Source organism: Scomber scombrus, chromosome 10 (genome assembly GCF_963691925.1).
Source record: "Scomber scombrus chromosome 10, fScoSco1.1, whole genome shotgun sequence".
Lineage (NCBI taxonomy): Eukaryota > Metazoa > Chordata > Actinopteri > Scombriformes > Scombridae > Scomber > Scomber scombrus.
This window is the reverse complement of record NC_084979.1, coordinates 5,072,175-5,087,892: the sequence shown is the minus strand read 5'-3', so window position 1 is coordinate 5,087,892 and position 15,718 is coordinate 5,072,175. Positions and strand designations below refer to the sequence as shown.

The 15,718-nt window shown below is 39.6% G+C and overlaps 1 protein-coding gene across 1 annotated transcript in view; it reads right to left on the bottom strand.

Moving 5' to 3' along the window:
• The window catches only part of LOC133988131 (kelch domain-containing protein 8B-like), a 143,273-nt gene extending 136,155 nt beyond the window's left edge, over positions 1 to 7,118 (bottom strand). The window contains exon 1 of the mRNA XM_062427683.1: positions 6,728 to 7,118. Coding sequence (XP_062283667.1) covers positions 6,728 to 7,118 — 391 coding nt within the window. The remainder of the gene's footprint in view (positions 1 to 6,727) is intronic.
• Between the last annotated feature and the right edge of the window lie 8,600 nt (positions 7,119 to 15,718).

Sequence of the window (15,718 nt, the reverse complement as noted above, 5' to 3'; positions counted from 1 at the left end):
CGGGGGGAAAAAGAAAAGAGATGTCTTGAGGGAGAAAGTGTCTTACCTCATGAGTTTTTGGAGACCAGCTCAAAGGAAAATGCCCCTGAGATTTGTTCTATGAGCTTGGACAAGACAGACAGAGTTTTATGGTGTGTTTTACACATTTTCAGCTAAACTCCGATGAGTGTTTATTTTCTTTGTTCTCCAGGGACCTTAACTTGAGCTAATACTTTGGCTCTGCAATGGCACATTACTTTTCTACACTGGGGGTATTATATTTTGAGTTTTAAGCACAAATTCACACTGTCAAGGATACACTGTTTAACACTATAGTGAATAAAATATAATCAAATAAACCATTATGTGACTAGGTTAAGCTTTTATAAGCAATTTGAAATATAAATTAAACATAACTGATAATCAATAATATAAAAACATTCAATATGACATTGTAGCTTATGTACAAAATCAAACTATAATATAATTGTCTATCAGGCTCGTAGATCAATATCTTTTAAGATAAAGATAGAGGTAGCTAAAATATATTTTCTTAGTGACCATTTAAAAATGAATTAACTCTGTCATTACATTTCAAAATTCAATATGAAGTTTAACCTCATCAATAGAGGGCAGTATTGTCAATAGATCATCGTACAGCTATAAAAATGTGTTATGAGTTTTCATGACAAACATTATCTGATTTACATCATGATCAGACATTCAACTCATGTGAATTCAGATTTGGTCAGACATACAGAGAGTTTCAATGAATGTCCTTTGGGAAAGCGAGTTAGAATTCATGACAGTGGTCTGGAGAGGCATGACCGACTTAGGAATGACTTCTCTGCAGTTCAAATGACCCCAGTGGTCTTTTGTTCTTTTAGTTCAGGCAATAATTTGACTTAGCTGGTCAGAAATGTTCTCTTAGAAGGTCTGTTTTACCTCAATGTTGTCATAGTGTTTGACTTTGGCCAGTGTTGTGCTGTCAGACTCCCACTCGGGTCAAGAGGTCAGTTTGTGTTAGTCCTAAATGAGGCACTCAACCACGTCTCTGTGGAATTCACTCTCCTCTTCACTTTTGAATTAAAGAGTTGTTCTGTGTGTGATTAGATTAAGATCTCTTTAGTATCATTTCTCAGCATTCACATACATTTCAATGAAATGTATCCTCTGCATTTGACCAATCATTACACTAGGAACAGTGGGCAGCTGCAGTGACCAACACCACTTCTTTTTGCCAGTGCCAGTGGTCCGGGCACTGACAGGTGTATTAACCTTAACATACATGTCTTTGATGGTGGGAGGAAACCTGAGAAAACCCATGAAAATGGGGGCAACATGCAAACTGGTGGCAACGGTTACAACTGTGTCTGGATGCAAATGGCCAGGAATAAAACCCAGGACCTTCTTACTTTGAGTCCAGTTTAGCTTTAGTGGATGAGGACTATGTCAGTGTTAATCAGTGGGAGATATGTGCAAACAAGCCACTTTTTCATTGTGGTGGGCAGACTGTACTGTATTACTGACCAGTACACATTTCCTCCTATCCAAGTACATATTTTCTGTATTTGTTGTTTTTACTGTCTTACTTTGCAAGTTCATGAATTATGTGTCCCCATGTGCTGCATCTGAGCCAACTGCACGACTGAACGTATATTCAGTTCCTATTCAGAGAATAAACAGCACAAACATAGATACCAACACAATGCAGCCTCAACGGGTTGCTTGACTAGTCAGTTCCAGCCACATCTTTCTGAGCTCAGTTGCGTCATGTTACAGAAGCATCAAAAATAGATATCTAAAGATGGATTTTTCCTTTAACTTTTTATAAGTATTCCGTTGGTACATTTGAGAAAAGTTACTGGTTTGAAACCTATGTACTGTGTGCGTTCATCTATGTATGGTTAAATAAAATAATAATAAGAAACACAAGGATCCAGTTTTACAATTCTAAAAATATTCTAGATGTAGTTGCCCATCTCTGCAAGACATGTTAAGAATTTTCTTTAATATATATCTGTCAAGTTGAAGTCAAAAATACTCATAAGCAATGAATGTAAAAGTTGCCTTGTTAGTCATATCCTTGTCGTTAAATCCCACCTACTGTTACCATGACATCCTGGTTTCTTTGTTGCATCTCTCTACTTCAGGCTTAAGTTTATTTTTAAAGGCAGACAAAAGTGTTTTATTTTGCTGAACCACTCTCACACACCTCCATCATCCTCAAACCAAATCTCCAAAATTCCAAATTCTGGCTGCAATGGTGAATATTACTGTGCAGAGTGTATTATGTCTCTCTACTATTTACACCAACAGCCATTGGTGGACAATAACTACCAACCAGTACACATACAAGTAGACGTATACACACATAAACACGCACACAGCTGTCACAATTATATAGAATTAACAAACGTTCCAGATATACACACAGTCATTTATACAATTACTGGTTTGTGGTGGTTTGTAAAATCCTTTAGTGCTAGTGTAAGACAGTAATAATGCAGCAGATCTTCACTGTAGTAGTAAACAGTTGGGTAAGATAATATGTATAATAGCATCCATAATCTCTAATAGATTAGCTCTGGGGTCTGGAGGTGTCTCAGTTGAATAAAATCCACAGGATTTACTAGTGGTAGTGATTATCAACTACACCAAATCTCTGCTTCCTTCAGTGTGTTTGAAACAAGTGAATGATATGAGGTGCCTGTCTCATATGTACGTGGCTTATATCTCTCTATATACTGTATTTACTGTTCACAGTACTGCTGCTGAGAGAAAAATGCAGTGTGGTTTTTTTTCTTCTGCTGCACTCACCACACATGAAAACATCAGCCTTTGTTTGAGCTGTTAATGTTAAACTTTACTCTAAAGGGACTTAATGAGTCTCTAATGAGTGTGACAGCATCCACTTAAGAAAGTATACTTTCTGCAGGGCTTTAAAACACAACTGCACTAGTTTCTGGACTGAAATCACGTCCACCTCGATGCTCATTACAATGCATCACAGACTTCACAACAAAAAAAACCAAATTATATATATATATATATATATATATATATATATCACTGTTCCCCTTTGGTAAATATTGACTATTTTAGACCCTTAGACACTAAGCATGAAATATTACAAAGTTGTTGCTAGAGAGAATTTGAAAAATAACTAAAAAAAAGTGACATTAGTCAAAAGTCTTAAAATACTATGTACTATCAAGATCCGTTCTCATGTTCAAACATTTTAGAAGCTCTGATTTTAGCATAATGGCTACTGTATTAAATAAACACACCCTAGTTACTGTTGCTATCTACCAGGCGGCTTTCCATTTGCCACCACTTAAATAACAGAGGCAGATTTACCACTCCTCGTAATATTGGAAACAATGGGTTCTTGATTGCAGGCAGGGTTAAAAAAAAAAAAAAAAAAGCAGGCTTTTCATTTCTAGTTGGCCACTATTGATTTTGCCAAATTTTAAATCCTAAATAACAAACATGTGGCCGCGATGAGTCTGTAAGCAGCCCTGGAGGTTAAAGATTAGATGTGTAAACCCCTCACATTACCAAATTTCAACAAAAAATGACTAATTTTTGAGGTATGCATTAGCTATGATAGCACTTTGTTTTTATGCCCATTCTCAAAACCCTTTTTTCTTGTAACATTAAACAGGAAGCATACAAACAGTAAAGCACAAATCTAACAAGTAATTTAACTGTAACAGTGTGTGTGCAGATGGGGAATATGACTTGGCTTTGTTTTGCTTTAATTTCTCTCTCTCTCTCTCTCTCTCTCTCTCTCTCTCTCTCTCCTCTCTCTCTCTCTCTCTCTCTCTCCTCTCTCTCTCTCTATCTCTCTCTCTCTCTCTCTCTCTCTCTCTCTCTCTCTCTCTCTCTCTCTCTCTCTCTCTCTCTCCTCTCTCTCTCTCTCTCTCTCTCTCTCTACTAGAATATAACAAAAGCTGTGTTTTCCATTACATTCATCACTTGCATACAGTGTTTTTGTTTTGTATGATGACCCTTATTGTTGCATGGATGCATTGCTCTTTAATACAATGTTGGACCTGGCTCTGCTCTCTTGACTGTTTGCCCGGATCTGATGTCCCCCTTACATTACTTGTGTAGCAGTACAATTACATTCATTCTAGAGATTTTCCCTTTGTCATCATGCTAAAATTGACTGTAAATCAACATTTTTAAGCTCATATTTGAAGCTTTCCTTCCTTTAAAAACTTTCTCTCTTTAAAAACTTTCCTTCAGATCCCCCATAGGTGTTTTTTTGTGTCAACCTTTTCACCCAACATGAGGTCATTGCAGGTCTGTAATGAATTTGGCTGAGGTTGCAGGAGTACACATTCCCAAATCTAATAAATAGACAGAGGCGCTAATTCCTAAACCGAGCTGCTAATGCCAAAAGTCCAACTCCCACACTGTACAGTCCTATTGAACATGGCTACCCCACACAATAATGTAGTTAATGCTATACTCGCTCTTAGTGATGGAAGTAATACTATATAAGTGTTTCTACTGTATATAGAACCAGCTAGCAGGATATGCTAACATTTGCATCTTATACACCACTGTTTAATCCTCTCCTTATATATGCTCTTGGATTTTTGGTTTTGGAAAGAATATCATATCTTTGAATAGAACCTTATGCATACTGCCATGCATAGTTACGGTTGCTAAGCTATGACTGAAATATCGCTGTTCAGGCAGTTGCTGTACAATGTATTTGTAAGTTAAGTCAGTTACACAGATTTGCAGAGTTTGATACCTTCACTGAAAGTAATATTCTTTTATCCAACTTGGAACGCTTCATATAAACTGAATAAAAAATCTAAAAGTTCCACAGATGCTGAAAGAATCCAACAGTTTCACATTAAACTCAACAATACCCGTCTTCCTTCTTTTATCTTGTGTATGAAATAGAGAATTGCAGAAATATTCCCTGACTCTGTCTCTATTAACTTAGAAGGTATTGATTCCTTGAGTTTGAGTTTATCAGGTCGACACACTCAACAGCAAGCAGCCTGAGGAACCTGTGTGGAATAAGCACTTTAAGAACTGTATCTCACTGTATCTAACAAATATGACATATTTAACTCTCTCTGGATTTCATGGCTATAGATACGCCCTTATCTTATCCTCTTTTATGGCATGTGATCAGTTTATTTTCTCGTGTCCTCCCTCCCACTCTTCTCCTTCCATCATTCTCTCTCTCACGACTCTCCCATCCTCTGTGCCAACATACGCCACCTCACACAGCACTGCACACGCCTGGGAAATGAGCATTAGGTTTAGTATGTTTATTAAGAGGAGGTAGACTGTGATGACTTTATCCTCCACAGAAGCTATGTTTGACATTCTGCTAGATAACATGAGGACACACACACACTTGCAGGGATGTCGCAGGAGACACATACATACACACACAAACGCCTACATGCGACCTATTGACCGTTTACTTAATATAAATCTTGAGACTGCTTCAGTGCAATATTTACTGAACATAAGCCTCAGCTAAGCACCACCTTCATGTCTTGTGCGTGCAGACATCGATCTCAGCGCCACTCAGCTTTAATCACAAGTGAGCAGATCTTACTCAGGAAACACTTTAGCTGCTTGGATGGGGCTTCTCCCAAAAAATGAACGTCTAATTAGTTAACGTCACCGCTTCACAGAAATGAGTTTGTTTGTGCTGTTGTTGTTTCAGAAATCTTATGAATATGTCAAAGCCGCTGCATACGCCACATAGTCAGTTCCTAATGAGCCTACATGAGGTTTTGGGCCATAATTGACAGGGTGCACTGCTAAATTTAGAATATCAGAGGAGGAATCAAATGAGTGCTCTCCAAGCACTGCAATCGAGTTAACCTGTCAAACGAAGATTCTAAATGTTTAATGTGTATTTAGAGAACTTTCATACATGAACACTAGAGCAAATATCTCAAGTAACCCAGCAAAAATCTGCCTGTTATCCCAGGAAAATATGTTATTTAGGTAGTATTACCCTGCTTGCAATACCACACACCACTGTTCACACTTTCTGCAAGGTAAAACGTAGCGTAAAACATGTCTTGTAAAGCATTGACCATCTCAAAAAGCAGAGGTCGAGATTTTTTCTCCAATCAGAGAACAGTTACATACTCCACACTACATGCACTACAGCAACTTTTCATCTATTGATCTCACAACTGAAAATTGGCACCATCAATGCTTAGCCCATTATCCCCTAGAAACTATGATTTACATCCAAAGGCAGCATTCAGTGCCAATCCACGAGGTCAGCAATCCACATTTGCATCTTCATTAAGCGTACAAACAAAATGTTTTCCCTAACTTAAACCTGTTGTTTTTATCACCTACCTGTACCCATGTATAAATCCCTAACCCTGTCGCCAGCAAAGGGTCACAAGACAAAATTATTCAAAGAAAACAAAGTTAGACACGTTCTTTGGTCGAGGTGAAGTCACAATCAGTACACAAGTGGTTGCAAGAAAACATCCCTTTGTTCTATGGTCAGTAGCCTAACGTTTGGGACATAGTAGAGGTACTCACCCTACCCTTGCCTTAACCATAGTTAATTTGGTGTAACCTTGATCCGTCCCTAACCTGAACCATACTCTAGTTTCGTGGCACAGATATTGGAGGTCCTGTAGAATCATTGAATATTGCAATTCATGACTGGAACCCGGAATACGGCATAGCCACACTCACTCAGCGTGATAACATATGCATTCAATTTTCTTACCTTTCTCCACTGTGGTGACGCCCATCGATGGCTGGCCCAGGCTGGCCCTCGGCTCCCATTTGCCCTCATCGGGGTGGTAGACCTCCACGGAGGCCAATGGGGTCTGCTGCTGATTCATGCCCCCGAGCACCATCACCTGGCCCCCGAGCAACACGGCTGCGGCCCCCGCCCGGGCTGTGGGCAGCGGCGGCAGCTGGCTCCACGTCTGACTCTCAACATCCAGGACCTCGACGCTGTCCAGGGGCATGCCGGTCTCGCTGCAGCCCCCCAGCACATAGACCAGGCCTTCATGGTAGACTGGAGTGCAGTAGACGCGGCGCTGCGACATGGGGGGGAACTGCTCCCAGTACAGGGACTTGACAGGACTCACCGCCATCTCCTGCACAGGCATGTCTCCAGGACCGAGAGGAGGGGACGCACCATCACACACCGTAACGGGGGGAGGAGGAGGAGGAGGAAGAGAAGGAGCAGGAGGAGGGAGGAGGGAGGGAGAATGCAAAGGTGGAACAAAACTGAGTAGGAGAAGTAAGAACAAGCGGAGGCACAAGCTTGTTTCTGTCTCTTTGAGTGACCCTGTGTCCACTGAGAGAAAGAAACAAGAGAAAGAGAAAGATAGATAGAGAGATGGGGGGTTTGTGGGGGTTAAGAGGATAGGGATGCTAGTAAGTGAAAGAGTGGACAGAAAAGGAAAAAGCAAAGACAGAGGGAATGAGCAGAGTGTCGAACTCACTCCTCAGCCAGATGTCACGACTCTCTCTCTATTCAGATGTTTTATTCATCTGGATGTTGGTGTTTTTTGAGCAGTAAAGCCATCTGCCCTTCAGCTCCTTCTATTCCTTTCTCTCTGGCCCTCGTCTTTCCCACACTGCCGGAAGGTTATTTTGATTACAGTTTTGGCTGCAGTATATTCCTGGGAAAGAGGTGCTTGAAAAGGGTGTCCCAAGGCTTAATATTGAATCCTTAAAAAACCTCAAAGTCATGAGTGGCAGAATTGGGGAAAAAAAAGAATAAACTGGGAGATGGCACTGGATCAAAGATCAAGGAGAGAAAGTACTGACCTTCACTAGTGCCCTACTAATCCCAGAAAAAACCTTTACTGCAGAGAGTTTTATGCCCTCAAACTTGAGGCAATTATTCAGGAAAACCAGTCTACTCTAAACTGCAACTCCACAGTTCTATTTGCACCCTGGTGATAGAGCCTACAGTGAAAAAAAATCATTTAATAAATGAACCAAAGTCCTTAAATGAAAACTCTATGGGAGTGTAATGGCTGCAAGACTTCATTGCATTTCATGAAAGACTTTCCGCCCTTAATTAAACAAGAATTCCAAATCCCGGAGCGCCATTCTATGACTCGCAGTCAGGCATGGAGCCTTCTGAACTGTGTGCTTCGCAGCTTCCTGGTAGCGCTGGAGAGGGTGAGGGTCCCTTGGTGAGGCCCAACCTAGAAGGAAGTACAGAAAAATAGCATTAGATGTGGAATGGGAGTATAAATTGAGAAGCTAGGCTAATGAAGAAGAACATCCTTTTATTATATTTTTGCAGTGGTTATACAAATATGAGATGTATCTGCTCTACTTTTCATGGATTTATACCGACTAATCAGTAAGACTGTAAGTTACAGTCCAGTTACCAGTGTGGTAGGGTGTTTCTATTGCATGCAAATTAATCATGAAAACCACATTATTTCAAATGACCTCAAAACATCACACAACAACAGATCCACAACGAACAAGGAGCAACACATGAACCACTGTGTCCATATTTGTGAGCTGGTATGGGCTTTTGACGGTTGAGGAGTATCAGTACACCTGGAAGGGATGAATGGCATTATGGTATTTGTATTAGATTGCATTAGATTGCACTGATTTTCATAATAAAGTGGGTGTGTTTTGATTCAATACAACAAACCACTGAATCGCAGGAGGTCTGTCAATCACATATCAAAGGTGATACCAAGAAAAGAGACTATTTCCATATTTGGAACTAAGACAATACATACCTATTCTGTAACAGATACACTGTTTTGAGTATGTAAGGCAAGCTGATCATTAAACCTCTCTTAATGATCTTAATGGGGCTAAACGATTAATTGTTTAAATACTGATATTTTTGAAGCTCACTGTTGTCACTGTTGTCACTGTTTCATATATAATACCATTCCAACTAAATTGTTCAGAGAAGTGATGGGGGAAATAGAACCCTGTCTGCTCCAAATTTTAATTAGCTCCCTTTGCTCAGGATGTGTCCCAGATTATTTGAAAATAGCCTGTATACAGCCACTCCTAAAAGGACCTGGCCTTGATCCATCAGTTTTAAATCATAGACCTATTTCAAAATTGGCTGCAGACTCTGGACATTGCACTGTGCTAATAAATAGACTTAAGTATTGGGTGGGCATTGGGTGGGAACGGCCCTGGAATGGTTCTCCTCCCATCTGTCGGAAATGTTTATGTCTCAATTGATTCATTCATCTCTTCAAGGGCACAGGCAACATGTGGCATATATCAAGGATTAATTCTTGAGCCCATTTCTGTTCTGTCTGTCTGCACATGCCACCATTAGGGCATTTCATTTGTGCTGATAACATCTAATTTCACTGTTATGCAGACGATACACAGTTATATCTCTTAGCACTTCAGAGTTGCTGAGCTGATGTGAGGACACTGGATGTCACAAAACTTTTTGCAATTAAGCTTTGACAAAACAGAGGTGCTTATCATCGGCCCTGAGCACCTCCGTAATCAAGTCCAGCCACTGCTCAGTCCCCTTATCCCAAATATAAAGAGCACTGTCAAGAACCTGGGGGACAGCCAGCTAAGCTTTAAACAAAACACAAAAATTGGTACAATCATGTTTCTACCAACTCAAGAATATTTCCAACATCAGACTAATGTTATCTTTTAGCAACACAGTGAAAATTATTCATGCTTTTGTAACCCACTTGACAGGTAAGTACACACACTCTTTTTTAACTGGGTGCACCCTAAATGAAATAAAATGTTTTCCCCAAAAGAAATAGTTCAATTTGATTGTTCTTGGAAGTCCTTCCCCACAACCCTACCACTTTGGCAGGACAGAGAATGAAGAATGGAAAGGTTCCTCCTCAATCCAGATGCTCACACAGGTAGCTCGCCATCCCCCTCGTCAGGGAGAGAATCACTCCAAATCCACGGTCCAGGATCTCAGGGTATCCAAAAAACCCAGCCTGTATAACATAACAGGGCTGATATAAATCTATTCAACCTTTTCTTAACTGTACAGTTTAATTTTATCAATATCAATGTATAATGCAACTTTTCACTGTTAACTTGTTAAAAGATAACTGCTGCATCGCAATATTAACACATGAAATGTCCATTTCACTGTTTTATAGTGAAAACCATTAATATAAAACCACTCACAGTTCACCATTAAATGCTCAATTACTGATACCTCGTACCTATACACACCACAGCACAGTAATATACAGAATATATAGCTTCATAACCCATGAAACTTCAGCTAAATGGTGTCTTTCTCTGTTCATACAATGTAAATAACATGCACACATACTCATTTTATTCCCGTTTTTCCTTTACTATCATTAGAAAAATACCACAACACTGTGACTTTATGTTCCCGCTCGGTAGCTAACCCACCACGAGGCTAAGCTAATTCACAGAGCTATTTACTAATACAGATAGTACTCACCGGGACAATAAAATAATAAAATTAACACAAGATGTTCCCAGGGTCGCTTCAGTGGTTCACCGGATTTTTCTCTGTTTACACAGTTCCTCCTTTTAACAATATAAAGTGTATTTTTTAAAGTTTCATTACTCCAAAACCTCTGTGTCTCAGTTATCGTCTTGCTGCTCTCTGTGTATTTTTCACACACTACCGCAGCGTCTGTAACGTGAAGGAGGCGGGACATGCGTTGCCTAAACCAATAGCAACTCAGCTAAACTGAAATGAACCAATGAAATCAATTTTAAAAGTTTTTCTTCACAGGACCACCTACTGAATCAAAAAGACCTCTGAGATCAAATGAAATGATCAATGAAATGAAGAATAAAATAAAGAATGTAGTTATGAATTAAATAATAAATGTATGAATTAAATAAAAATAATTCTCAGTGAAAGAACATATTTCTAACACTTTCTTCCAACATATTTAGTAACAGTTGGGTTTCTTTTTCCAACAGGTTACACTTTTATTTCCCCATTGTGCTACCACTTATACCTGCCTCAGTGTTTGAGCTATGCAGAAATCAACAGCCAGAATTCTGACAAAGGCAAAAAGCTCTTCTCATACAAACCCACTTTTAGCCTCTTAGCAGCAGTCAGGAATATCTTTCAGAGTCCATTTCAAAATCTTACACTTGACTTACAAGGGTTTACATGGCCAGGTGGTGGAGTACATCAGTGAACTGTTAACTACTTACTGCCAAAAAAAGGCCTCTTAGATCAGCTGGGTTAGGCCTGCTCTCTCTTCCAGAGTCCAGGTTAAGGTCAATGGGTGTTCGGTAGGGTTATTACGTACTGGCACCTCAGCTATGGAATAATCTTCCAGTTAGTATTTGATCTGCTGAGAGTGTTTCTGCTTTTAAATCTTGCCATAACATACCTTTTATGGACTTTACACTTTTATAGACCTTTTCTCCTGACAACTAGCCTTATTCTTTTTACATAAAAACCGCTCTGTTGTGTTTATTTGAAGTTTATTGTATGTATTATGCTGTTCTTTTATGTTCTTTTATATGTGTTTTGGTATCATCATCATCATCATCATCCCTACATGGACGACACAAGGCTGAGTTAGAAAAAGACTGAGTAATCCTGTCAGTCTCAGTCTCAATATGTAGGCATCAAATTCACATTCCAAAGCATGTTATCAGAATCACATTCGTACTTCCAAGACACTTCACTTGTGTCACTTTCAGGGACAGAAACCACTTCAGTTAAGTTGATCAGGGATGGTTTTTGCAATTTGGAATGAAAGTCTTCCCAAATACATAAAATGCAGATTTTTTTGAGGGGGCAGTGATTAAGGTTACATTAGGGTGAGGGTTAGGGAAAGTAGTTGCTATGTTTATGGTTAGGTTAGGTCTCCAGAAAATGATTGTAAGTCTATGTTAATACCCCAAAAATGACTTACATAAATCCATGTGTGTGTGTGTGTGTGTGTGTGTGTGTGTGTGTGTGTGTGTGTGTGTGTGTGTGTGTGTGTGTGTGTGTGTGTGTGTGTGTGTGTGTGTGTGTGTGTGGCAGAGACACAGCAGGAAGGGGAGCACACTGACCTGAGGATCGACATGTAAAGCAATGACATTTAGCAGGTAGTGGGAGAGAAAGGCAGCAACACAATATATCTCTATTTTCCTCACTTTCTACTCTGCTGTCCTCATCTTCCAGTTCACACTCACAATACACACTGTATATATAATACAGTGTATTTATAATTAATGACACCTTGGTCCGAGTCCCAATTAGTGGCCCTGTGTGCACACTGAACTTTTATTAGTGAGAGGGAAAGAGAAATGAGGACAAGGTGGCTAGTGTGTGTCCATACATTGCATACGAATATCTTTGTGTGTGTGTGTGTGTGTGTGTGTGTGCGTGCCTGCGTGCGTGCGTGCGTGCGTGCGTGTGCGTGCATGTGTGTGCATCTACAGCGAATAAAGAAAGGCATTAAGCTCAGGGTGTTCATTCTTACTGATAATTTGGTAGCATTGCTTTAAAATCATATCATGCAAAGTATTTTTGTGATGACCATTATTCCTGACGATATTGTAAAATACTAATAAAAAAAGATAAAGATGGGGACATATATTTGTTGTGTTGCCCCTTTTTCCTGTTACCATCCTCTCTCACTGTGGTTTGTTGTGGGTCTGACCTTTAATATCTAAACCACTTCTACACCACCAAAGTCACTTCTTTTTTTCATTAAGTAGCACACATAGGACTGATATATGAACATTTGTCAGTTTTACCACTTTTCTGGTATTTATAATTTTCTTTTAGGTAAGGCCAAAATCAGCTCAAATAAAAACGTCATGCTAATTTAAAATGATTTTCACTGTGTCACCATCATTATGGCAAATTCACTGAGGTCTTTTTTTCTTTTTCTTGAGGTGCATTTTGGCATGGCAACTAATCCAGTTCTGCCTCAGTGTCTTTATGCAGATCGCTGTCAAAGGAAAATCCTGTTTTTCACCCAACAGTATAACATCACCTGTTTTATAACATTCTCTCATCTCTACCTCCCTGACCACCTCCCATATATTTCATGTCATGGAACACTGGGGTTTTAGCAAGCACATTTATTAGTGTTTAACTCCAATTCAACCCATTCACCACATCACTCTTTATTTCTGTCACCCTTCTCTGTCGACAGCCGTATTCGTATTTTCTTATTGTTTCGCTTCTCCAACTACTGACAGTTCATTTTTCAGCTGCTGATGTCAAACAGTAGAGCATTAAGCTCAGTGGTAATGAAAATCTTCTTTTAAGTCTTTCCTAGCATGTCTGTGAATGGAGCCAAATATGTACAGAGATTTATATACCAATTTCAGAGCATCAGTCACGCAAATGACCAAATCTCACAACTACATACCTATTCACGTACAACAGGCTTTGGTGAATCTGACTTGGAATGAGTAAACCTCACAGAAAAAATAAGATGGGTGTAGGGTACAAAAATGTATGAGGTGCATTGTGAGGAACATATTTATCAATCGCATTTGGCCCTTGGATGTATGCATTTGACTGCAAATGGAAAATGGAAAACATTTATGTAAGCTCATGTCTCTATTTGCATTTCTCCTGAGTGTACTTTCTGTTGCTTATTTCTGCAGGCACACACACACACTCAGTGTATCCCTCTGAGCTCCGTTTTGTGAGTGTATGGTATGAACAGTATGCTGATGGCCAAGAACAAACAAGAATAAAGGCAAATCAAATACGTGAGTCTGTGAATGTTCATGACCTTTCACTACAATCCTCATATTATGAGTCCATCTGTGGGCTGAAGAAGAAAAATAACTGCTGATAGAATAGGATAGATAGATAGGAACACATTGCACTTGAACTGCAAATTTCAAAGCAGCTATAACTGGCACCATCATGTACTTGCCACTATTAGCCATTATATGTTACTTGTGTACGGTCATTACTTGGCTGTGCATAAATAACAGCTTAATATCTACCAACGAGGGAACAGTTTTCTCAAAATTATACAAGGAACATTTTTTTGAGCATTGTTACACGTCTTCACATATATGGGATTATCCACAAAGCCTAGTAAACCTAAGATTAGAGCAAAACACATCTATGTGTACCCTCACATCACACATCACTCTCGTGTCTGTATGCCAACTATGAAACAAGAGCCAACAGACAACTAGCTTAAAGACAGGAAGCTGGGGCAAACAGTCACTCGAAAGTAAGAAAAATATACCTACTGCCATCCTTAAATCTCAGTATTTAACATGTTGTATTTTGTTTTTTGTCTCATTTTTACAAAAATGTAAAAAACTAACAAAGACTGGCAAAAGAAGTACAAAGGATATGAAGGAAAATCCCAGTGTCCCAGAATTAAGTAAAAAGTAAATTCACTTATTCACATTAAACATGAATATTTAACTGAACGTGACTACTTGTGTGTGTGTATAATCTGTTTTCTTCTCCCTCGACTGCAATCTCCTCTTCAATGTTCTCGAGCTCAGCTAAGTTTTCCTTGCAGCCGTTCCTCAGAGCATTTGGCTTTGTTATGAGCTGGGCCATTCGCCTGCCAGCCTCGCCATCGGCCTCTTCTGCAAACCTGTCTGAGTTTCTGGCCAGCTTTTTAAAAACCACTTGGATGGTTTTCCTTTTCTGTTTTAATTCCCTTCAGGTAATCCTCTGTAGCCCTTCTCTTCTGGCCTCACGCTTCTTTCTCTCTTGATCGAGAAGGACACAGTAACTGAACTTGGCTGATGCCACAGAAGTCAGTAGCTCTGTTTTGTGAGGAGAACCTTGGGTAAACCCCCCCCCCCCCCCCCACACACACACCCCAGACACAAGCCAATGTGCAAAAAAACGGTGTCCTCCTGCATTATGCAAGTCTCCACTTCCTTCTTAAGCCTCTCTCCAAAGAGATCTGTCCATGAGACAAAATGAGCAGCTTCTGGCATAAAGCCTGAAGCTCTGGATAGGGCTCGCTAAGGAAACCACAAATTAAAGATGTGCTACCTCCTTTGCATTTGCAAGGACAGGACCTTGTCAAGGACAGGAAGGCCTCAGATTGTTGGAGAATGACATCATCTAAAAAAGAAAAAGTGAAATAAAATATACTGCTACATAGTTACACTATATCAGAACCTGTAATGGTTATAATGGTGAAAAAAATAGCTGTTGTAACTACATTTGGTTATAAAGGTGTACACTGTCAAAGCCTATAATCCAATACAAGTTAGCGTCTGCATACTGGACAGGTACAGAACAATGAGAAGAGAAAATGACAATCCACACTTAAAGATATCATTCTGATTAAAGAAGTGAGGGAAGAAAAAAAGTTCACACAATGAATTACAGGTCTACAAAAATGGAGAAATGTGTAGGCACAAGTACTACAGTCAATTACTTCACTATTCAAAGGTGGACCAAACAATGTCATTACTCTTAACAGTTCAAATCAATATCAGTATTTCTGAGTGCAGACATCCTTACTTTTGTCTAAAGCCATATTAAAGAACTTTTGGCTACCAGCAGAAACATCTCCTGCCAGCTGTTTTTCTTGCAGAAACGTCTGAACAAGACATTTTATCTGCCTCTTGTACCCATTTGGGTCTCTGAACATGATGGAGGGGCCCAGACATGCTTAACTGTTGGATATTTGATTGGGCCCTGTTTGACAGTCCCTGCATGCAATCCTTTTCTAAACTCAAAGACTCTGAGCTCAACAGTTTTGCTCAAAATGATCTTTCTAAATGCCCACACTACCTTGAGGACTGACTCAGCACCTCTCTCTTG